The sequence below is a fragment of the Malurus melanocephalus genome, unplaced genomic scaffold (genome assembly GCF_030028575.1).
Source record: "Malurus melanocephalus ecotype Western Australia unplaced genomic scaffold, MMel_1.1 scaffold_0, whole genome shotgun sequence".
In the NCBI taxonomy this organism is placed as follows: Eukaryota; Metazoa; Chordata; class Aves; order Passeriformes; family Maluridae; genus Malurus; species Malurus melanocephalus.
The window spans coordinates 1,421,696-1,446,578 of record NW_026623232.1 but is presented as its reverse complement, the minus strand read 5'-3'; the positions used below and the strand labels follow the sequence as shown (position 1 = coordinate 1,446,578).

Below are 24,883 nucleotides of genomic sequence, written 5' to 3'. Positions count from 1 at the left end.
TAGACACAAGACAAAGTATGTATGAGGCAAATACAGAAATTGGTTACTATAAGTAGTTGTGAACTTCCTTATGAGGAATTTTGTGTGTTCATTTGCATATACTGATTTTTTGTATTCATTTTTTTTTTAATCTATTCATTTAAAAAATCCAGCACATGCACATGGAAGGCAATTGTTGGGACCTTATTATGTGGCAAAATAAATGGTCTTGTGGTGATTAGATTTGTAAAGTGATTCTGCATTCTTTCTCTTTGTGGTGACAAACATAGTCTTTTTGTGGTACCTCCTTTGCAAGGCAAACAATTAAAATTCATTGAGTTGAAGAACAGAGCTTGGGGRCTGCAAATATTCCCTGATTCAAACCCTTTAATAACCACATTTTCTCTGGGTTATGGGTTATAGTTTTGTAACATAGTAGTTCTTAAAATGCATTCATACATTAAATTTGGGTTCCATGTGCAGAATGTTAAATAGCTGGAAGCTGTTGTTCAGTGAGACCAAATGCAATGCTTTACATAACAAGTGCCCGTGCAGGGTAAACTGCCATTTCTCACACTGTGGAATGAAATGACATGGGCAAGCAGCTCGAAATAACCTACAGCCAAAGCAGGCTGCAGTATTACTAGTGCAGAGTCACAGAATATGCTGAGTTGGAAGGGACCCATAACAGTTTTGATAGTAGTTTAAATTATTTTTTTTAAAAAGTATATTTATGTATACACACCATATATTTATATTAGTCATTTCAGTTTGCTGTTCTAGTTGTGGCAATGTGCAGATTTAAAAAAATAAGTATGTAGGTTATGTAAGTAGTGATTTTCCAGATATTTTACTCTAAAACACATTTCCTTTTAAATCTCTTTCAGGCATATGTGGTATTTGTCTCTACATTAGGTTCACAATGGCTTGAAAGGAACTTCTCTGCCTTCCTATCCCATATTCTAGATCTTGTGTCTCAGTCTCACCCTAAGGCTATTCAGAGTCCGATGGATGCTATCGGCTGTCGCCGCTGTGTTTCATTCATCCTTCGAGCTACAGTAGGAGGCCTGCTCGGGGAAAAGGCTCAGATTGCAGCTGCCAAGGAGATTTGTCAGGCCATCTGGAAACTGAAGAAAGTTGTGGGTATGGGTCTAACAAGATTATCCATTTGGGCCTCTGTTTTTCCTTTTTTAAATGACTGTCTAACTACCTAATCCAGAGGCTGCAGAAATAGACTATATAGCGCTGATTTATTACCATGATAATATCGTGGGCTTTTGATGGACTGCTTTTTTTTTTTGTTTGGGCTGGCTATTTGCTTGTGTGTGTCTGTGTTTTTGTATGTGTGTATCTACACAAGTATAAACAGATTTTGTAACACTCCATTCCCAGCAAAAATAATTTCAACCATTAACAAATAAAATAAAATAATTAATATATGCAGTAATAATATACAGACATATTGTATAGCAACTTAGGCTGGCAGATAATACATGTCTAAGTCAGATCCTGCCTTCCCATGCAGAGCAGTTGACACTACTGGAGGTTCAAAAAAGAAGCATTTGTTCTTAATAAAAGAATAAGCATTCCTTTGGGGGAAAATAGATTTGTTGCATGATAAGGTCTTGTACAATGCTTCCAGAAAAAGCCTCGGATCTTCCACCATTATCCTTGTGGAGGAGAAGAAAGAGAACCCTGGACAGTTGTCCTTTGGTGTACAACTGCATATTGTATCTGATTTAAATATCTAAATGTTTTGTGTCTAAACAGACATGATCGTTTGTATCTCAAAAGATGACTTTAAACAAACGCATTTTTGCCTTGCTCTTCATTCCTTGTCTCCACCTGCTCACTTGCTTGCTCTTGCAATATTTCGTTGTATTCTTCCCTTTTTTTTTTTTCCTACAATGCAGTAAAATCAGGCAAGTCATRTCAAAGCATGTCTTCTTCAAGTCACTTTTGGTGGGGCAAATGATAGCATGCTCCTTGGTAGCTGCTGTTCCCCATAATGTGAAGATAGGCAATTKGGTAGTTTCCATTTGTCTATGCTCCTGCCCTCACAGATGTTACTACACCATCCTTTCAGTAAAAGAAATGTACTTGTCTCAGTGAAAGTAGCCTTTTATGAAAACAATAATAAAAATGGTAATGGCAAAAGCTCATTGGCAACTTCAACTTCTCTTGGCAAAAACCTTTTCCCATCTGTTTGTTTAATTTTGGTAATGATTTARTAGTGATTTTCTTGTATTGTGTTATCAGATGCTGCAATGAGTGACAGTAACTTGGAAACAAAAATGAATGCAACAGATGTAACAGCGAGTCAGCATGTGCTTGTGTGTGCACTTCAGGAGCTTGGAAGTCTCATTCATGGCTTAGGAACTACAGCAGCACCATTACTGCAAGACTCCAGTACAGGTACAAGCCCTGAATTATTTTGTGAACCAGARTACAAATTATATTTATATTTGTTCACTGTAATCTTCTTTGATTTCTTATGACTATTCTTCTGGTGCTCAGCCTCCTTACCAGTATGGAGGTATTTCTCCTATTGCTTTCTGTTTTCTCCCAATAAACCTTAAAAAAAAAAAACCAAACAAAACAAAAAGAAAAAAACAAAAACAAACAAAAAAACCCAACAAAAAACAAGGAAGCGGGAAAGTAAATTAGCTGCCTTACATGCTGGAGGAAAAATTCAGATATTGTCCAAAGAGTTCTATATCTTTTCTAAGCTGTACAAGTATGTTAATTAAAAAAACCAAAACAAAAAAAAAACCCAAAAAACACCTGTATCAAATTGAAATTTTTAAGGGATGTATTTAAAGTCCAATACTTAATAATGTTTATAATAAAACAGTTTGATTGAGCTGGGTATCTTAGTCTATCTTTACTATTTCGTTTAGCTGCATCCATGGCATGTATTTCTGCTTCTTTACAGAAGCTTACACATTTTTTCTATGTGTATTGGGGGCTGTAATATGTTGGGTTTTTCCATAATGTTACTTTTCATTCAGGGTAAATTTTTCTAAAAAGAATTGAATTACTTAAATTTGTTATAATTACTACAAAATAAAAACCAATGTACTTTTTCAAGAGAGGYATAGAAATTGGATAGTGTTATGTTTGCCAGTCCTGTGTATAAATTTTTGCTTGTYTGACAATATGCTTGCCTATTTCTTAAGTGTGTTTATGCATTTTACTTTTCAGGAGTCCTGGAAGCAGTAATTTCTGTTATTCCCCATCCCAGCCTCTCAGTGAGAMTAACAGCAGCCTGGTGTGTGCGCTGTATTGCAGTAGCACTGCCCTCCTACATGTCCCTGCTGTTGGATCGTTGCATTGAACGCCTGAGTACATTGAAATCCTCCCCAGAAGCAGTAACTGGCTACAGTTTCGCTGTTGCTGCTCTGCTGGGTGCAGTAAAACATTGTCCTTTAGGAATTCCACATGGAAAAGGGAAGGTATGGTCTGAATGCTTTATCTACAGGCAGTTCTTAGATTTTTTGCAGTAGTATTTGYRTGTTTTCTTTGTGACATGATCACAATACCCAGTGATATTGATGAGATACTCTGTTTCTTCAAGTAGAAGACTTTGGAGCATACCATGACTCAAATAAGGATGTGTTTTTCTCAGATCAGAAATACACATTTCTTGGAAAATGTCACTAATGATTTCATCAACTACTCCTACTGCTAATTTTTTCTAACGGGAAAGTTTGTTAGGGGAGAAATTCTTTTGTTCGTTTGGACAGAGGTCAATTCTGTAGAGCTGTACACTTAAACTGTCTAAGAAAAGGTTTACCTGAAGAAAGCATTTCTTGAGTAGGTATGTTTTTTCAAGTTTTGCAACTAAATTCTTTACAGCTTGATTAAACCTGCAATTCTGGCTCAGTATGACACTGGCTTAATTTAGAAAACTGGCATTTCAGTAGCGTTAGTAGGGAGAAAAGGCTATTTTGGAGTGCATACAGCTGAAATGTGTCAGAGGAAAATAATAACATCTGAAAAATCTTTTGTCAACTCTAACAGATACGCACTTTTATTTTATTTTATAGAATATAACAGAAATCAACTAACTGCATTAACACAGTCTAAGATGTCAATCTCCTCACTAGTACAGATAGGATATGCTGTTCTCTGAAGTTTTAGGGATATGCAGCCATAGAAATAAAGAGGAGTTTTTAGTAGGAACTTTATCCATGGAGTTACTCATATCTGGAAAACTTTGGTGCATTGCATACGTCAGCAGTACATGCTAATTCTTTGCATAATGTAGAAACTTACATTCTCTCTTCTGAAAATAACTGTTTCAGAGTCATTGGACATTAAGAGCATTCTGGACATTCAAAGTCCTGACTGATGAACTTCTCCTTGTAAYTGCTGAAAGATCATGCAGAGAGAACAAAATGAATGTAGTTTGCTCTTCTATAAAGATAAGGAGTGCCATTCAAATGCTACACATCCAAGCAGAGCTGAAGTTTCTTTAACAGAGAAACATCATTCTTAACAAACATTTCTTTTAGAGGAAAGTAATAGGATGAAATAGGGCTAGGGAGGAGATATGGGAGGGCATAAAAAAATGGGAAGAACACTGTATTCTGTGCTAGGCAGGCAGGGGGAAGAACAGAACAGTTGACAAAAGCCCTTTTCCACTCTCTCCTAGGAACACTGCCAGATTGCAGCCTAGCTCCTCTTCTGAGAAACTGAAAGAAATCTGTGTTAAAGGGAGCAATTTTGAGAARGAAATATCAAACATAATAATAGTGATCTGTAGAGAAGCTGTTTTCTRTTGAGGCATTTTCCTTTGAGAGGAAGGTGGAACCTAAAGAAAATAAAATAGTGAGTTTATATATATTTAGTGTTCAGTACTAGTCCTTATAATTAACTTTTTAAAAATCCTTCAAAGGATTTGAAGGATTTGATAAGGCATTCCTCCWAGTACACAGAGAGAAAAATTGTCAGAAATAATAAAATTACATCCTTTCTAGCACCTATGTRTATAGGTAATTTAGGTATCAGTTGCTAGTGATTTTTTTTAGTAGTATAATTTACAAAGGTGCTGTTTTATTTTATATATTAACTCTATCAGGAATCTATACAAATACTTTTCTTCTTTTGTAACCACCTGGTAACATTATGGAATTGGGGAAACTAATATTTTCACATTGGAAAAAAAACTTCAAATGAAGTTTTGGAAATGTAAAAATCTCAAAAATTCATTAAACAAACTTTTATGGCATTTTAAGTGTGAAAAAAAATTATAGAAGGATGTTTTCTATACTGAAGCTTTTCATGATACTTTTGATAATGGCACTTCCTGTAATACTGATTTATGAGCAGTTTGTTTTGGAGATTGGATGTAATGTAAGTTGTAGGAAAAATTTTTTAGTATATGTGAAACATAATTGAAGCAACCTGCGTGCAGAATGTGTATAGCACTTGTAGCCATACTGTGGTAATTACYCATGGATGCAAGGTGTGTACGTCCATGAAAGTTCTAGGTTGCTTGTGTTTTGGTAACAAGAAGAGTCACCTTGCATACAGCACATGTKCAATTATTGTGGAACAGCTAAAGTAACATTAATTCTAACTATACTATTTTAATTTAAATGTCAGTCACCATTTGTTGATTTGAAAAATGGTCAGAGAGAATGAYAGACTTTATTCTGAAACAAGGATAAAAAGTTCATTACCATTCTCAYCACTTCTTCTGAGCTGTAATTCATGGATGTCATGTATGCATGGATTATCAGAAGGCTTCTATCCTTCCAATGCATATCCTGTGGGAATTATCAGTTGTCATTTTACKGCTGATAAAAGAGAGGGTACAAAGCAGCATCTTACCTAGTATTCCAGAGAGTTGTTGAAGCCATCCCAGTCTACTGCTGAAGTCAGGAATTGTAATTTCATGAGCCTGAGTTCATTGCCAGAGTGTGAGAGGAAGATGGTATTCTATCTTGGAGCAAGAGAATAGGGTTAAGTATTACACTAAATAGTACTGAAAGGAAGTTTGGTAGTTAGCAGATGTGACGCTCTGYTTTTCCCCTTTACTTTGAAGGTGATCATGACAGTAGCAGAGGATTTGTTGTGTTCTGCTTCGCAGAACAGTCGGATTTCACTGCAGCGAACTCAAGCTGGATGGCTCTTGATAGCTGCTCTCATGACATTAGGTAGGAGTTTTCTACAATTTTTCTTAATCTACATTAAGTTGTTCAGGGTTCTGTCCCTGATTTTTAGTTGGAGGTTTTGTCTATTTACCACTGCAAAATGATTTTAAAACCCCAAATGTTAATTGGAATATTCAGAAAAACTTCCTGAGATAAAAATGTTATTTCTTTCAAATTTGCTATTGGTTCCTTGAGAGTAATGTCTGAAAACCAGTGATTGGAGTGAGACTGCTGTTAATTAAATGTAGATGATAAGTTTCAAAGTGAATCTGACCAAATGTCCTAGTGGTCATGAAGAATTTTTAAATCTGTTTCACAGCACAAAATGAGCTAATCATTTGTATTTCCCTCTTGTCAGGCATTTGAGATCTAACAGAATTTTCTGATATATGTTAATGTTCAGATTATTGACTGTGATCAGTAAATTACTAATGAAGAATGGATTTCATTTGCTTTGTTCATTTTTTAAGGCACTTTTCATGTTTTCAGGTATTACTTGTGCCTAATAACTTTTTTTTTTTTTTTTTTTTGTTATGTTGTTATACTTTTTTAACCTAAAACAAATGTTAGCTTTTCTGAACATCACTATTGATCCTTACATCTCTTTCATGATGGTGATCCACTGGGTCTGTACTTAGTAAAACAGATTGCAGTTGGCTTGGTAACATAGTAATAAATGTATCAGTAGGTATGTAATTATATATGAAAWTGAAGTACTAAAAGAGTAAACATTTGAGAAATTACATGTGAGAAGGTTGGGAAAATAGCATAAGGTTTTGTTCACTGCTTTAAGGATTTTGTAAATATACAAAAAAAAAAGAACCAAAGAAAATTTCATTTTATTAATCCTTGCATTGGCATGACAACTGTCTACAGGTCCTGCAGTTGTCCAACATCATCTGCCAAGAGTGCTGTTACTGTGGAAGTGCATCTTTCCTTCRTCTCCTAAAGACTTAGAAACAGAGAAGACACGAGGAGATTCGTTTACCTGGCAAGTAACRCTGGAAGGTCGTGCTGGTGCTCTCTGTGGTAAGCAGGATTTGCTGTCTTTCTCTGCATATTTATCATTGGGCCATTAGTTAACTTTTCCTTCTGAAAAAACAAGGACACTTCATACTGATTTTTTTTCACTAGATGGTAAAGACTATATTCACTCCCCAAAAGACATGGTTGTATATCAATATTTACGCATATATATGTTTCATTTTTGTTAGAAAAATAAATAAATAAAAATCCAAGAGAATTTTTCCTCTTCTTCTTCTTCTAATCAGTTGATTTTTAAGCAATAAATGATAATCAGAAAGGTTGCTTCTCATGTTTAACAAACATACCACCACGATGACTGAAGACCCAAAGCTGGGTATGTTCTGTTGTTTATACAGTCTATTTTATTTTGAAAACAGTGTGTTTCCTAACGGTAACTTACTGGTAAGCAAAATAGAATTGGTGAGCCATTCAGACATGTTTGTGAGAGTGGAAGGACTTGGGTAATAATTACGATCAGGTAGTTGCAACTCTCAGCCAGAAACGAGTGCTTTGAATGTAACTACTCACTGGTAGGTTGTGATTTTTAATCATGAAATACTGTGAGTTTGGGTTTCCAAGAAATTACTCCAGTGATCTTCAAACACTTGATGTGTTTCAGTCTTGTATTGTAGAGTACTAAAGGGTACTTCACTTTACAGAAACGTGAACCCTGATACAGTGATTCACCCCTCTCTCTCACTATTAAGATACATCACAAAGTGTGGATTCAGCTGTAATTTCGTTTTAGAAGTATCTGAAGAATTAACCTTTTAAATATATTTTTTTTAGAAAAATAGGTTTTTAATGTAGTGTATTCTGTAGGTGCTTTTGAAAACTAAATACGAGTTTTGTTTTCTGTAGATTTTATACATGTATACTTATTAATTAGTTCCTCAGTACAGTAATTAAACTAAATTTTAATGGAAAACTAGCAAAGTAAGTAGTAGGTCACTTGATCATCCTTCTATTTTCCTTTTTTTTATTATTATCATGGAATTATCATTAAGTTATATACCATAACTTAGCTCATAACAAAAAGCAAAAAAAAAAATTCATTTTTTTATGCAGTTAAAAGTTAGGATATGAATGTCCAAGCTGAGACACCAAAACAGTGCATGTGACTTTTTCATTTGAGATTTCTATCAGTTTTTGCAATTATTGGCCAAAATTGAGGGGGTTTGCCTATTTTCTTCTACTTTTATACATTATTAGTGATGTAGTAATGTAATTACTTTGCTAATGTGATTTTTTTTTCTTCAAGATACCACACACTAAGTAAATTGAAATCCAATTCCTTTTCTAGCTATTAAAAGCTTTGTCTCCCACTGTGCTGGTCTTCTTACGGATGAAGTTATTCAGAGACTTCTTCCTCCTCTCCCAAGTGCTGTTGATTTATTGACACAGTAAGTGTGTGTATAAAACTGTTATTTGAAAAGCTAGAGTGATCTCTATTTGATTTAGTACACTTTCTAAAGAACTTCGATTTCAAGGGRCAAAAATCAGAGTTTATGTGTTTGCAGATTCCAGTCATGTGAAAAATCTAAGGAAGAAATTCTTGCATGGGTTTTTTTAAGTTAGTGTTTATATACTTTTAAGATTATACATACACATTTGCATATATATACCGCTATTTCTTATAAAATAAAAAACAGAGTTCAAGAATATGCTTGGAGAAWCATCTTTTAGACATGGGTTTTTTTGTATTTAGGTTCAGATCTAAGCTAGAAAGGGTTTTATAATCTTTAAAATTTTGCCTGTGGAATATATAACAATTTAATACATTTGGGCTCTAAGCTCTAACTTAGAGAAATATATCCACAGTGTCTATTGTCATAAATACAGGTACAATCAAAGGAAATAAAGAACCTTGTTAATTTCTCTATTATTAAATAAAAATAACACATGGAATTGAACAACAGACATTCTGTCAGAACATTTGAAATAAATTGGTTTTCTTTTGCATATGCAAATCAAAACTGTGCTTCTAGCATGTATGGATTTTAAAAGTATTTGGTAGAGTCGTATAAATGAAACTGGGATGTTGCATAAAACTTAAAGTCTCTACCGTCTCTGATGTGCTTTTTATATTTTAAGGCTTTCTTCAATATACAAATCATATGGAAATTCCTTAAAAACTCCATCGACTGTTTACAGACATAAACTTTATGAATTACTAGCAGTATTACCCGCAAAGACCTAYGAAGGTATGTATTTCCAAACAAAGAGAAGTCCATTAAAAAAACCTTGGGCTCATGTTTAAGTTTTTGTTCAATGTATATTCAGCCACCAAAAATTAGTTCCACCTTTTCTAAAAAACAAATTTTATTCCCTCTGGTAAGGTTTGATGTATTGTAGCAAAGTCACTGTGTTTTTGAAATGCTAGTGTTCACGATCTTTTTTCCCTTCTAACACAAATACAGACCTCTGTTACAAATGGATGCTTTTGCTCTGTTTTTGATTGAAACTTGAAGTTAAAAAAYGTTTCCATTTCAAACTAGTTGAAAAATTTCTTTTCTTCGATGCCTGTTTTGCTTTTCATTGAATCCTAAATCCCAAAGGTGTAATTTTAGCTTAAACTAATTGTATATGGACCACTGAAAAAATTCTATTTAATTGATTTAACTAAGCTTATATTACAGCTGTATTAATCTGATCCTGTGCAGATTGAGGAGAAAAGGTTTGTATTTAAAGAACAATTTCAACAAAATCTGGAGATTGACTGACTTTCCTATAGGAGGACATAATGAAAAAGATCTAGGCCTCTAATCCATTAATTRTAGTGCACTGTAGTCGGATGGGTCTAACTTTTCAGCTAAAATATTTGGTATCTTTGTTGTCTTTAAATTGTTTGCCATAGCAGTGTATGGACTGCAGTAAGGAACCATAGTGTTTTTGACAGCTGTAAAGAGAAGTACCGGGTATTCTTCAGGACAGAAACAAAATGGAGCAGCCAGGCTCTAAATTAGCCRTGTCCTCTATATCTCGGAGGGTATCCTTACTCAAATAATCTGCTCCATCTAGTGGTAACTACTGGGTGAATTGGGACAAATCCCTGACCAATGTCCTAAAGCTATTGTCACATTAGAAGTTTGTATACAATGAAGCATAGCATACAATACTCATTTGTGACTTGAGTTTGAAAGACTGAAAATTACACCTCCATCCCTAAGACCGAGTTATTCCTTTTGGGTTTATGTTACAAGGGTGACATGTTATAGAATATAAATATTTGGGTATGAGTGGGTTTGGCAGTTTTTTGGTGTATTTAGGATTTTTGCATGTGTTCTAACTTCATTAAAAATATGCAGTGTTTTACAGTCTTGATTTACAAAATGTGACTCTTGTGAGAGCAGCCTAATTGAAGATGCTGTATTCTAGATCCAACAAATAAAGAAGAAGGTTGAAAAGTTTATTATAAGTAAGTGGTTATGCTGCTGAAAGCTTTGAAAATAGCCTTAGAACCAAACCAGTCATTTSACAAGTGTAGTCTCGCAGGCATCCACCTATGTGTAATACAGTGTAATAACGAGTGGGGAAGGCACAGAAAMGCATACATTGCAAGAACTTATTTTTATGTGTTTTAACATACTGCATTATTTAAAAATGCAGTGAAAATTTTCTAAAGTAAAGCTTGAAATAAATACCATTCTTTCCATATTATTTCCAGTATGATAGCTTCATACAGAAGTTGTATGCCCTTGAAAATACTGGGAATTTCTAAAATAAATTGTATGGGGAGACAGTATCACTGTGAAACCCAGCTTTTTTCAGTATTAGGAGTACTCTTGTGTTGCASAGCATGGCACAATTTTGCATGGCTCAATGACACATTGAGAAACTTTCACCAGTTCATGGTTTTATTTCTTTTGTATTTGTTTCCTTCAGTCCAAGTTGTTAGCCAGAGGATAGAAATCTGTAAGTTTTTTCTTATTGACAACATTGGTGATGGAAGGATATACCAGGAGTTTTAATTCAAGCTTTTAGTATTTGCAAAATAATGTGCAAAACTTGTTTTCTTTAGTACAGGAGGAACAAAACTATTAAAATACCCAGSAAAGTTAAAAAACAGTTGAAAAGAGACTCTTTATTCATATACCCAAGCTTCTTTGTCAATTCATGCTTTTAGATTTCTGAGGYCTGAGATACTAAGACTTTTTTAGGCACTGTTTGATCCTTTCCTGCTCACTTTCTGCCTCTTCGATGTGTCTTTYACTGCTTTCTGTCATCAAAAAAGCATATCTGCTCCAACAACAGAATTTTACAAAGTCTTGCCATGAGTGTGCATGAATCATAACTGGTTTTTTGCATTATTTCAGCAATGACAGATATGAGAACATACTAAGTAAACTCGAACATTTAACATGTTTTAGTTGCTGTCTTCCATTATGTGTGAATGGTTAAGACTTGTAATTTATCTGATCCAAAGTTAAGGTGGGGAAAGCTGGTTCTGTTTCTAAATGACAAATCATGTTTTTAATMATTTTCATGTGTCATTAGTTTTGCATTATAATGTGCTCCTGTTTTCAAGGCTAAACATACATGTCTTGTGAGATTATATAAAAAATTATATTGTCCAAATTGAAAATTTCRCAAAAATAGTTTTGAATTCTATTAGGTTTCTTGATGTTTTCTGTTGTCTGAAATGAATGTGTTTGTTCAGACAACTCATTAGGGTTCCTTTCATTCTTCAGCTTTTTGTGCTTGTTATGTTCCACTGTCTAAACCATAAAATTGAATACAAGCATTCACTTCTCTTTCTTAATAGGATGAGATGAATAGCTAGAATGCTGAAACAGCRTTCTGGTTTAAAATGTTGAACTACTTTACATAGGGATAATATTGTTTGAAGTGTTAAGGATTGCCAACAGTCTGGGACTAAAATAAACAYTTGCTTGGTTAAAAAATGCTGGGTATCTCCRTGRAAGTTTCATTTCAAAAACTGTTGTTKTCATAGGAAATTGTTATGATGAGTAATAATGAAAGAACWGCTTCTAGCTGTTAACTGTCATGACCTTTTTAAAGTCTCAGTTTCTATTCCTTTCACACACTCTCTGTGCTCCTTGCAATACATTTRATAGTGCAAACATTTTGCATTTAGATTTGAGCAGAGCATTTTGGAAAAATTACATACTTGCCTAATTAGTCAGGGAGGCAGGCAAAGCAACAGATGCCTGGAGGGGAGACTGGCTGATAGGGCCAGGAGTTTAATGGGTAGGGCCGAGTCAGCTTCTCAGAACAGATTCTGTGTTCAGGAGGGGTTAAATAGCTGGTTGCAGCTACCAGCTCCAATAATCCTAATAATTTCTGYTTGTGCTCATGAGGAGCTGATAACTGTGTTGTCCCACTTTTTGGAACTTCCATATGTTGAAAAATTATAAGCAACTTTAGTGCAAATGTGGTTTTGTGATCAACTAACAAGAAAACTGAATGCAAGCAATTTATATGTGGAATTAAGTTCCCATCCTTCCCCCCTTCCTGCTTCTTAGTGCTGATATTTCCMAATTTATGAGCACTTGACTTTTCAATCTTAATGCTCTGGAGGTAAATTCTTATGTAATATTTGTATGAAGACTCTGTATATTTTTTGAGATCAGTTCTGTAGTGTTTCTCAACACAATTACRAGCCAGTCCTTTCTCATCACATATGGTTCGGCACTGGAAATGTTCTCTCACTGCAAAGACTGTTTTAATAATATAAGTATTCTGACTCAAAATGTCCAGTGTTGYTGTTTTTGTATTATGTACAACCTTGTCAGAAATACTATGTACAAAAATATGTGGAAGTTTTAACTACCACTRTAATTTATCATAATGCAACCAATAATAAACTCCTCCTGCTTTGGTTTTTGCTTGCAAACTCCTAAAATAGGGGACTGCATTCATTAGCTTTTGGTTATTTATCAAACCTATGGATATTTTAAATTACTTCTGCTTGCCAAGTATTCCTTTATGATTATGTAATACATTCCACAGCATTAATTTTCAGGAAATGGAAGAAAATATGGCTGTGTTCATAACTGTCCTTTCCCTTTTACTTTATTTGTATATGTAACTAATTTACTGGATTATCAGTTGTATGCATTATACCTTCTTAGAGATACAAGTCTCTGGTTTTYGGCTTCTAGATTGCTGTGGGTGCTTGGCTTGCTTATGTCAGGTACTGCTCCGTGGTTTCCCCTCTAACAGAGAGCCTTCTATAACTATTTGAAGACTAAAGATGAATATTAGATGGATGTTACTATTTCAGTATAAATACATTGCTCCCAAAGTTCCTTGTGGCAAGTAACTAACCAAGAGTTTTTAATATTTTTTCTTTAAAGGAAATTTCTGTGCTGTTCTTAAAGAATTAGTGACTGACTTGACTGTCTCAGATAGCCAGATTGATGCTTCTGTATTCTTGCTTCCACCCCTTTGTCATGAGAACGATCTCTTTTTACTTGGTCCCTTACTACAGGAGACTGACCACCGATTTATTGAAGAGCAGGTACTTTTTTTTCTTTTATAAAGGCAATATTGTATTTTCATACAGTTGTAGTTATTTGGGTCAACTCTCATTTAGACTTGGTCAAAAGTATGACTATCACTTTTTTACCTTCTTACAGCTCCTTTTGGGTAACAGCATAGCTGGTGGCAGCCTGGAGTATGACCCTTACTCAATTTATGAGAAATTTGCAAAAGGGGATTCAGTACCTAAACCACTACCTCCTGCATTATCTGTTATCAGTGCAGCAACTCGACTTTTTGGAGTTATGTTTTCCCACATAGCAGAATCTCACAGGTAAAGTAGTAACTCTAACTGCTGGTCGATTTAGGAGATACTGCAAGAGGGTCACAGTGTTTGACATTGAATACTGAAGAAAACATTTCTGAAAAAATTAATTACACAAATGGATTCTGTAAACCATCAGARCACCAAATTATTGGACTTTTCTTTTAAAGGTACTGACAGCAAAAAAGCACATCCAGACAGAGGTTACTATGATAGCATATTCTGTGTACCAAGAAAAAGAATGTTTTGTTTTGACAGCCAGATCAAAATATAAGCTATTTTGAGAGATATTACATGATTTTTTGGTGCTTAATACCTAAGTACTAAATGTCTTAGAACCAAAGAGAGATAAACAGGGTAGGAAGTTGCAGGATAAGGAATCCTCATCCTGCCTCATTCTTTATAAAAAGTGGATGGGAAGAAGCAAGAGTGCATGTCTTAACACAATTCTGTCAAGGTACAAGAATTCTTGAAAGATATCAAAAGCTTCTCTTGGGTTTTTGTCTATGTATTTGCCCACTGCATACCTGGAATTTTGGTTTCTTTCACATTTATAAACACACCGATAGCATGTTAAGATACAGAATTCCTGAAAGTTTTTGCATGTGATTGCTTCTTCTGTATGCTGCTGGTAATAATTTGGAACGCAGCTTTAAAGCAGATAAATTATTTTAAAATTAAACTGCTCTATGTTTTCAAAGCCAGCTGTAGTTAGGCCTCAGACCATGATCAYTGTAGCTGGTGATGATTTTGTAGTTACCTGTGTGGGATGAGTTCTTAGCCTYGATGAGTCCTGAGTCTTGATGTCTTCACTACTTTGAATGCTTGGGATTTAGTGTAAATTCCAGGCAGTTGTTTGTATATGACAATACCTGCCTATAAATTGCCACGTGATTTATTAATTCTTCTGACTTACTTTTACTACTATATTCTGCCTTCATTGACTGCTTTTATTTTGGATTTCTTTTTCTTGGTTTTTTTTTTTTTTTTTTTTTTTTTTTTTTTTTTTTTTTTTTTTTTACCCCAACTGTCACCAGCTTGCTGGTTGGTTTTCTTCAACCTGTTTCTCAAGACCTGAATTAATTGCTGCAGATAAATGTATTTTCATTTTATTTTAACTTTGCCCCCTCCTTTCTCAACTGTAAGTCAAAATACATTATTCCCATATAGTTCCTTTTAATGATGTCTGTTCAATGTTACTTAGATGTAAGTGATTATCTATGAATACATATAAGGAAACAAATGTAAAAGAAGTTCATGTTCATATTCTAAAATGGAATGCACAATTTTTTTTTGTAGTGGACAGAGATGTCAGTTGAAGGAAAAGCTCAAGAACTTATTTATTCCACCTCTGTTTCTATAATATGTAGGTTTTGTTATGGCTTTTAAAATAAAATTAAAAACTTGATTTACTTCCTTAATTTTCAATTCTGTGGTTTCTTTTCTGTTTTTGTTTAAGGCTCCAGATATTAGAACAGTTGTTGAATTCCATAAAGCAAGCAAAAGGATCTCGACAACAAATAGTGCAACTACATGTTGTGTCAGCCTTTTCTACTTCCTTAAAGGTAAATCTGCTCTCTCTCTCTCTCTTCTTTGTTTCCTCTCTTTTGTTTCTCTCTCTCTCTCTCTCTATTACTAACCCATAGCATCTCTTGGTTCAAACACATAAATTGCTGTGGTTTAAACCCAGCTGTGCAGCCATCAACTCACTCCCACCACAGGGGGATGGGGGAAAGAATCGCAAGAGTGGAAATGAGAAGACTCCTGGATTGAGATCAAAACAGTTTAATAGGGAAAGCAAAAGCCATGCACAGAAGCAAATCAAACCAAGGAATTCAGTTCTTACTTCCCCTCAGCAGGCAGGTGTTCAACTGTTTCCAGGAAAACAGGAYTCTATCATACCTAAGAGTCATTTGTGAAGACAAAAACCATCACTCCAAACATCCCCTTGCCTCCTCCYGGCTTTATATGCTGAGCATGGTTCCATGTTAAAGGAAGAGCTGCTGCCTGACATTCTCACACTTGTCAAGGAGTGGCACATGGAGCACCCAGACTTTAACTGCTGRGACTGGAGCCCCTTTGCAGCGAGCAGCTCCAGTRAGCAGACAGGTGTCCCTTTTGTCTCCTTGTTGTCACATACACTCAGTTTCAGGTGTGCTTCCTTTTTCTTCCAGCTTGACTCTGGATTTCCCATTGCAGGCATCAGATTTGTAAAACCAAATTATTTAATAGAGTTATACAGCAGCATGTCAGCTCAAGCTGGGTGCCTCTGGGGAAGGACTCAGAACAAAAATCCSTAGGAAATTATACCTTTCTGACTTACTCACCTTCCCTTCATATGGTCTTTATGCCTTGCACGTGTCTCTTGGTCCAATGGGGAATTTTGGTCAGGGGTCTTTTAATATGTTATTGGGGTTCTTTCCCTGTTTCTACACTGGTAGGTGGTTCATGAGGAATTGCAGCTTCTGCTGTCAGCAGAAGTAGTCTCCTGATCATCTGGTTTGTGTTTGTGATGCATCTGCTCTCTGGCAGAGCAGGAAACTAAAAAAGCCCCAGACTTAGGATAAACATTACCTAGCAACAATCAAAACATCAATGTGTTATCAATGTTCTCGTGCTAAAGACAAAACACAGCATTGTAAAAGCTACTAGGAAAATTACTTCGAAAATTAATTCCATTCCAGACAAAAACATCTCTAAGTTAAGAGCTATCGGCCTAAGGCTTCATCTAGTCCAGCTACTTATGATGGGCCAGTAAAGCCAGGCAAACAACACACTAAATCACACAGTATTTTCATTCTGTGAAACTAATTCTACTTRAAATTCATTTATGCTAAACAACTACCTCTTGACAGCCATATGGTATGGAATGGAATGGAATCTCCCTCTGATCTGTTTGGGTCAGCTCTCCCGGCTGTGTTGCCTCCCCACTCCTTGTGCACCCCCACCCYGCTCCCTGGGAGGGTGGCACAAGAAGCAGAAAAGGCCTTGGCTCTGTGTAAGCACTGCTCAGCAATGACAAAAACATCTCAATATTGTCAACCCTGCATTCAGCACAAATCCTAAACATGGTCCCATACTAGCTACTGTGAAGAAAATTACCCAGTCCAAACCTGCATACAACACAGGAGTTCTTGTTTCGATTAACAATCAAGGTGATCAGTCCTATTTGCTACGATAATATATTGTTTTGTGATGTCATAACTTTCTTGAGTGCAAAGGAATCACTGTTTAATTTTTCCCCTTTTTTAATATTAGTTTAAGGAAACCTATTCTAGTACACTCTGGTGTACTTACATCCATACTAGTGTCATTCAAATAAGAGAGATATGGACAAATTCTGTTTGTATCATTTCTGTCTTTGGCACTGTGGCACATATTTCTTACTTTATAAATAAAAAGTAGCAATTGGTAAAATAAAATTATCTCATAATTATCTGCTATTTGTTGATTTCCCCTGATGCTGTATTTGTATTTTCTTCTGTTTGTATGCAGTTTTCATTCTTCCCTTAGGCAAAATGTTTTCAGGATGGATAGGCACAAACTTTTATTGTACAACATTTGTATTTGGGGCATATATAATATGCAGTCCACGAAACTGTTGTAGCTTTTGTTCATGATCTTATTTTGGACTGAGATTTTTCTTTGTGTCATTCTGTTGACACTGGTTTTCTTCTTGATACTGTTTCCTGAATTTTATGCTGTGTTGGTTTATTTGGTTCTACTGCAATCTAGCCAGTATTTCCTAAAATCATAATGTTGATATTATAATGTGCTGTGATATACACTTCTGTGGGGCTGGATGTCTAACTCTCAAAACAGCWAATTAAAAGAGAGGAATTCCTCAGACAAAAGAGAAGAGAATCAAAATCCTTCTGCAAGTCTTGTATTTTTTTGCATGACTGACAGAAAAGCACACTCTGATTACGTTACACTCTGTATAACTGTTTGATATATTTAATATCTATTTKTAGCACCTGGCTAACTGCAAGGGAAGTTTAGGTTCAGATGAAGTTAGAAGATCTGCCCTGACTCTGGTAATGGGTGCCTTGGAAAGCAATAATCCTCTTCTAAGATGTGCTGCTGCAGAGTGTTTGGCCAGGTTGGCGCAGGTGGTTTCCGACAGTGCCTTCACTGCTGGATTAGCGCAAGTCAGTTTTGACAAGTAAGTTCAAAATGAGCATGAAAAGTTACTGCTTGAGTTTATAAAAATGTTTGAGAAATCTACCTTATGCCTATAAATGATAATTTTTTAAAGCTGGTTCCTTCATGAATTTAATATCAGTTCAGAAATTAAAAGGAAAAAGCACTGCCTGAGTTATGCATGTATTTCTTAGTTTAAGACTGTCTAAGTAAGCAAATAGACTTCCAAATGAATTAAATTTGGTTGCCTTTTTAGCAACGTCATTTAAGTGTATCTAAAATATTTTTGGTGCTTTCTTCAGATAAGAGACAATAGATGAACTTAGAATCTTGGCAATATAACAATGTCTAATAAGTTTTTTTGCTGATTATATACCAAAAATTTCATTTGTAGATRTGCTTATTACATAGTAAGTCTTGGAGATTAAACTAACAGCTTTCTTTTWATTAATAGGCTAAAATCTGCTAGGGATGTGGTATCAAGAACAGGTCATTCTTTGGCTCTGGGATGTCTGTATAGGTACCTAGGAGGAATAGGTTCTACTCAGCACCTGAATGCATGTGTTGGAATCCTTTATACTTTATCTCAGGACAGTACTTCTCCTGATGTACAGGTACTCGTCACTTATATAAAAATGTTATGTTGCAAATTTAACTGAATTACATTCTGGAGTATAAAGTTCTTTATCTTGTAAAAATAACACTTCACAGCCTCTTGGGCATACCTCACAGGTAATGGCTGGAGCAGCAAAGGCAATGTAGAAGACAGTCCCTGCTCAAAATCCACCTTCAATAATTTCCATTACAAGAACTATGATGAGATGTGGGAGTTTCCCATTCAGTGATCTCTGACACTAATAAGGCTTTCTTCAGAAAACAGTGTGTCATGTTTTAGGGATTGATTCATTTCACATTCACCTGTATATTACTTTAAATAGAAGTACCTCGGGTTTTTTGTTTATGAGGGGTTTTTTTTTGTTTGTGTCAGTTTTTGTCTCTTCTACAGTGTTTACCTCACAGCATTTTTTATTGAAGGGTRATATAGTAAATAACAGGGATTTGTAGCCTGAATGCTGTAGAACTTGGTGGATATACATCCTTGAGTAAGGCAAGAAATTTTGAAGACTAAGTAATGTTACTTCTCTGTGATTAAAACTGTTATCTGTCAAAACAGCTTTAGGAGACATTGAGTGTATTTAATGTATTTGTCTAAAAAGCAGTTAAAGAATTTTTAAATCTTTTCCCACAGTATCTTTGCACAAACAAGAACTGTTTGTTGACATGAAATAGATGTGATTATTGGTGCAAAGTAACTGACTAAAACAATTTCAGCAGCTAGTGTTTTTTTCACAATTCTGTTCTTGCACAAGTAACTCTAAGAAAGTTTTAAAAAATAGAATGTAATTAAGGAATAATAGTCATCGCTGTTAAGTTAATTTACTATTACATTCAATTTTTCTTTTATTAACAATAACAAATTTAAAATGGTTGTTTCATTGAACAACATACAGTTCCTTGTAAAATATTCAAAATGGCTTATTAGATGTCAGATTCATAAAGTTTSTTCATATAACCTATTTGTTCCTTTGGAACCTTAAAGTGCAACTTCTATTACACTTCATTATCGAATGTCACTTTTAACTGTCAAATTTTTAAAAGACCTTATGTTTTTTCATATAGACATTACATAACTGCTTCTCTTATTTTACAGGCATGGGCACTACACTCTCTGTCACTGATAGTAGATTTGGCTGGGCCCTTGTATCACGTGCATGTGGAACCCACCTTATCTCTTGTTCTCATGTTGTTGTTGAGTGTGCCTCCTGCTTACACTGAGGTTCATCAAAGCCTTGGTCGCTGTTTAAATACACTTATTACCACTCTGGGCCCTGAGTTGCAAGGTATATAATATTAAAAAATGTAAATTTTTACTTTAACAGCCAAATAGCTAAAGATTGTTTGAATGTGTGTGATTGCAACTGTAACAAGTAAGCATATGCTAAGCTTCTTTGCATAGTTGTAAGACAGTATTTCATAGGCCATGACTTTATGCAGTCAAGATGACATGAGTGTCATGACTGCTACTTTTCCAAAAATAGTCTCTCTTGGCATAATTTACTTTGTTTGAACTGGTTCTACAAGCCTTGCCTTGGGCTGAAATTTCTTACATGAATTTTACAGTTCTTATRTTCTTACATCTTATAGTTCTAGCATAAGAACAGAAAGTATTCATATTTCAAGAGGAGCCAGTCTATTTCTTAGTTATGGCGTCATTTAAAATTTAYGTCTAATCACCAGAGAGCAAGGTGATCACTGCTCATTGATATCAAAGCATAGCACAAATACAAGGATCATCCTTTAGGAGGATGAACATTATGGCTGGCTTGGGAGGAAGACAGGTTATCACGTTTATAGAAAATAAATGCGTGTTTTAAAAACAGAAAAACACCCCACCTTCTTTATTTTGAATGTAGGCAGTAGTACAACAGTGTCAGCCTTAAGAATGTCCTGCCTTTTGGGCTGTGCAGTGATGCAGGATAATCCTGACTGCCTTGTTCAAGCTCAAGCCATCTCTTGCCTTCAGCAGCTTCACATGTTTGCTCCTCGGCACGTCAACTTGTCTAAYCTTGTAAGCTGCCTCTGTGTGAGTATATATTTACTACTTTATATCCATGTATTTTAAAATCTGTTCATATTTTTCATGAAGTTGTAAAATGCAGATGTTTCTTTGAGCAGGGAACCTGATCATTGTTCAAGGGTAAGGTGTTTCATGTTCTGCTACAGGCAAGTATTCTATATATCCTCATTTATTTTCCTTGGTTTCTCCTTCCCCTTTACAAGATGAGCCCATTCTGTGGAAATCTTGGCCTTCTGTACTGCTTGCAGGGGCATTCTACTGCTCTTATTAAGGCCATTTGTCTGGCAGGATATAGCATTCAATACAACTTTTTGCTGGATTTTTACCAGCTGTTTTATGTTGGCCATTTKTTTCCCTCTGCTGCTTTTCATGCCTTGATTGAAGGACTGATTACAAAAAATTGGTGTGTACTAATTACTGAGAATTGGTTTGTCTCATTTTTTTCCTGATGCTGAAAAATTGTACATTTCTCTTTTTTCTCTAATTCCTRTGGCATTAATGCTTCAGTGTACTGACATCTTGGCACTCAGTATAAAAATTTGTAACAATTCATATGTAATAGTCAAATCAGGTCTTTGGTAAAAATAAACAAAACTTTTTCAGCCCCATTTGATAGACAGATGGAGGAGTTTATTTGCTGGGTGGGGTTGTTTTGTATTGTTTTGTTTTGCTTTCACCCACTATCTCTCTGTCTTTGAATAGCTGCTGTTCTGAAGTACTTAGTTCAATTGAAAAAAAAACCCCAAAAATAATTTTCTGGTGGTTACTAGCCTTGGTGGATTTTGGGGGGTTGCTTGGAGAGGTCTAGTTGGGTGTTTTTGTGTTTGTTTTTTTAATAAGACCATCTTGTCTCACTCTCAATCAGATAGAAACAAAAAACCACAGATGGTAAAGGATGGTGGGATTTTGTTTTAATCTGATCTATTTCAACACAGCTCTTRTTCACATTTTCCACAGGGTAGCACTTGTGTATTGATATTAARCATACATTAATTTTGTTTAAGGTTTAGATTCCTTAGTTTGACTAGAAACATGATTGTGGGAGCTAGGACAAATTGAAGAAGGTTTTTCTGCCCCACATACACATGGATATGCTAGTTGCAGGAGACCTGGAGCTAATCTGAAGTGTTCTTTGTTTTAACATACACTAATAATTATTTTCTCTTCGCTGGTTAAACATAGTTTTGCTTACATTGATAAAATCACAACAAACCATGTCAGTCAGTCTCTTGGAGGACGTGGTAGCATTTGGGAGCATTTGTAAGTCCATGTACAGTCTGCTTCTATCTCTCTGACTAATAGCAAGTACCTACTAATAAAGAGGATGGCATGACAAAGTTGTCTTGTCTATATAATATTACTGATTTTTATTTTTTTTCACAAGTTGTCTCAAAGTACTTCATACAGCACTTTATGGATTTCATAATATTAAGTTAATTAAGAAGCAGGGGTCATGGCTTGAAGTGGGTGTGTTGGCCCTATCTGCGTGTCTTCCCAGGAGAGGAGCCCACTGAAGTCAGTGGCTTTACATGGATGAACTTCCCTCATTCTCGTGAACTTGCACAACTAGGGCCAATGCTGCTGACACTGACAATTCAGTAAATGTCAGTATGTCTCTGAAGAGTGTCATATTCAAGGTGTGAGTGTGTGCTTTGCAGGTCTGTGAGAAAATAATTGCACAAACAGAATTCTGCATTTGTAAAACTCTATATCTGTCCATGTAGTTTCCACCCACTAAATGACCATCTCATTAGGGGAATAAGTTATTGGATCTGAAATCTGCTCTTCAGTCTGCTGTTTACTTGCAAGGCAACCCTCAGCTAGTTATTCTTCATGAGTTTAAATGTCTATAGTTTGGAGAACAAGGTGTGACTGTCCTCCTTTGCAATGYATTTTGAAGTCCTAACGGGAAATAGCTGCAGAATTGAGGCACTAGATCGTGTGGATATTCACCACTGCATTCTTTGTCTAGGACAGAAAAACAGGAGAGGCAAAGAATCTCTGGTCAGATGAGTGATCTTTGTGCCCTCCACCCATAGAAATGTGATTTTCACTCATAAAATCTTGAAAACAAATGTGCAAACACTTTTCTTTTTCTGTTTTTAGCAGCCTTTGAACCAACTCCCCTCTCCATCCTCTTTCYCCTAGGATTCTAAAATATATGTGCCTTCAAACTTGCCTTTTTAAAGTTTTCATTCCTCTGCTATTCCCCCCCACCTCTTCTTCCCTTCCTCTCTTACCTCCCTATGCTCTCTCATAATCCTCCCTCTCCATTCCCTTAATTTCTTTTTTCCATCATTAGGGATGCTAACATAATTTCCTGTGCAGGCTGCTGCAAGCTGTCTCCTCCACCCGTCTTTGCAGCCCCTACAGCATGAGGGGGTTCAGGTCTCCAGTGCATTTACACAGTTCAGGTTGTGACTTTGCAGGCACTAACAAAACATGACTTAGGTGATGGGGACRCTGCTTCACTGGCTCATGTTTTGTGGTGGTATTTTTTAATATTGTGTACRTGTGCTTGTCATTATCTAGCTTGCCTTCTTCAGCTTCTGAGAGTGTTCTCTGTCAATTGGATCTTTCATGGGGCTTCTAACAATAATGCTTATTTATCCTGCTATTTGAATTCTTTGCTCCAGCAGAATAGAAATCGTATGCTTCTAATCATGTCTAAAATTAGCTCTAAAATGARCTAAGGTGAGCACAGATTTCTAAAGAGCTTATCTGTGTAAGCTTAAGATGTACTATTCCTCAACCCAGTGAAAGCCAGGTTTTAGCTCTTAGATATTAAAGATATTAAAGATATTTTGAAACACATAAATTTTTGAAACACATAACTATACAATGTTAATAACTAGGCTGTGCTGTTGTYTTGGTACTGTTTAAGTATGAATTTTAGGGGCAGCTGGATTGGAATTTAAGTATGTTCAACATGAGCTGTAAGATAAATGAACTAAGCAAATTAGGGTTTTGGTATGTTTGAGATAAGGTTCTGAATTTTAATATATGCTGAATTTACATGTTACAGTCTCCATGTGTGGTTGATATCRGTGTGATATCTATATTTTGGTTTTGTCATGACTGGTTTGTCATTTGTTTTTGTGCAGGAAATCTTGTTGGATAATTCTGTGTTGGTAGGTCCTTGTGCATTGTTAATCCTAAACTTTTGCAGTTTGCAGTGGTGTTTTTATTTCATCTTTTATCTTTCTTTTTAACCATGTTAATGTAATTTCTTTTAGCATGTTAAGTGATATTTTATCGTCATCCTAACCAGAGCCTTCCTAACTTTCTGCAGATGGCAGGAATACATTTAATTTGTGCTTAGTAAGGGATAATTTTGTTTTTAATGTGTTAAGTACAGAAGGGGAACTGTTTGTACATTTAAGTTTTAATGTGATGCTTGCATTTTGTGTCTGTCATTTAGTGCTGTCCCCTGCTTAGAATGTGGGAGAATGAGAGAGATAAAAAATRTGCATCTTGCATTTTTTTAGTAGCCTAAATTGGGGCCTCTGTTTYTTCCCTTTTAAAATTGAGCACGGAATTAATGCATGTCCAACTTGAAGTAGAATGTGTAGCCTGCTTGCATAAATGTTGCCTTAAAAGTCTCATTTGTTTTTAAAGTTTCATTAAATTACCTTGCAGACATATTTATTGAGTCAGGATTTCCTTGTAGAAGAATTATGCAGAGAATATATATTTTTGAATATTAAATTTGCAATTCCGAGTATTGTAGATTCAGGTGCATGCATAGAAATTCCAAAGAAAAACTTAGTTTTGTTAATCTGACAAAGCTGAAATTCTGTATTGTGTATTCTTTTTGTCCTTGTTTCTTTTTTAAAGCATATGTTAACTAATATATATTGGTCATTTTGACTAACATATATTGGCCTCTTGCTGACAAATGTGGAGCACAGGTTTACACAAGGTTTTCCTGCAGCAGACACTCAGCTCTATCTATCTGAAGGATGGTAACAGCTAAGGGTGCACAACTGATTAGTTGGAGAGAACAATTTTTATKATAACCTAAGTTTAATTTAAAAGAAGATGCATAAATATTGGTGTAACCATCTTGTCTGAGACACAGCTAGTTTATTGAATCTTTGGAATTACCTTCAGGATTGTCTTAAAATTGAAAGAAGCTAGTAGAAATCAGACAGCTCCACTCTAACA

The 24,883-nt window shown here is 35.4% G+C and overlaps 1 protein-coding gene across 1 annotated transcript in view; it reads left to right on the top strand.

Moving 5' to 3' along the window:
* Window positions 1-24,883, top strand: part of HEATR5A (HEAT repeat containing 5A) — a 71,750-nt gene that overhangs the window by 26,657 nt on the left and 20,210 nt on the right. Inside the window, exons 9-22 of the mRNA XM_057363669.1 lie at window positions 867-1,122; window positions 2,239-2,394; window positions 3,184-3,434; window positions 6,032-6,143; window positions 7,017-7,169; window positions 8,470-8,569; window positions 9,261-9,370; window positions 13,487-13,650; window positions 13,769-13,944; window positions 15,395-15,500; window positions 17,910-18,100; window positions 18,533-18,692; window positions 19,790-19,979; window positions 20,553-20,722. Of these exons, the coding sequence (XP_057219652.1) occupies window positions 867-1,122; window positions 2,239-2,394; window positions 3,184-3,434; window positions 6,032-6,143; window positions 7,017-7,169; window positions 8,470-8,569; window positions 9,261-9,370; window positions 13,487-13,650; window positions 13,769-13,944; window positions 15,395-15,500; window positions 17,910-18,100; window positions 18,533-18,692; window positions 19,790-19,979; window positions 20,553-20,722 (2,295 nt within the window). The remainder of the gene's footprint in view (window positions 1-866; window positions 1,123-2,238; window positions 2,395-3,183; window positions 3,435-6,031; window positions 6,144-7,016; window positions 7,170-8,469; window positions 8,570-9,260; window positions 9,371-13,486; window positions 13,651-13,768; window positions 13,945-15,394; window positions 15,501-17,909; window positions 18,101-18,532; window positions 18,693-19,789; window positions 19,980-20,552; window positions 20,723-24,883) is intronic.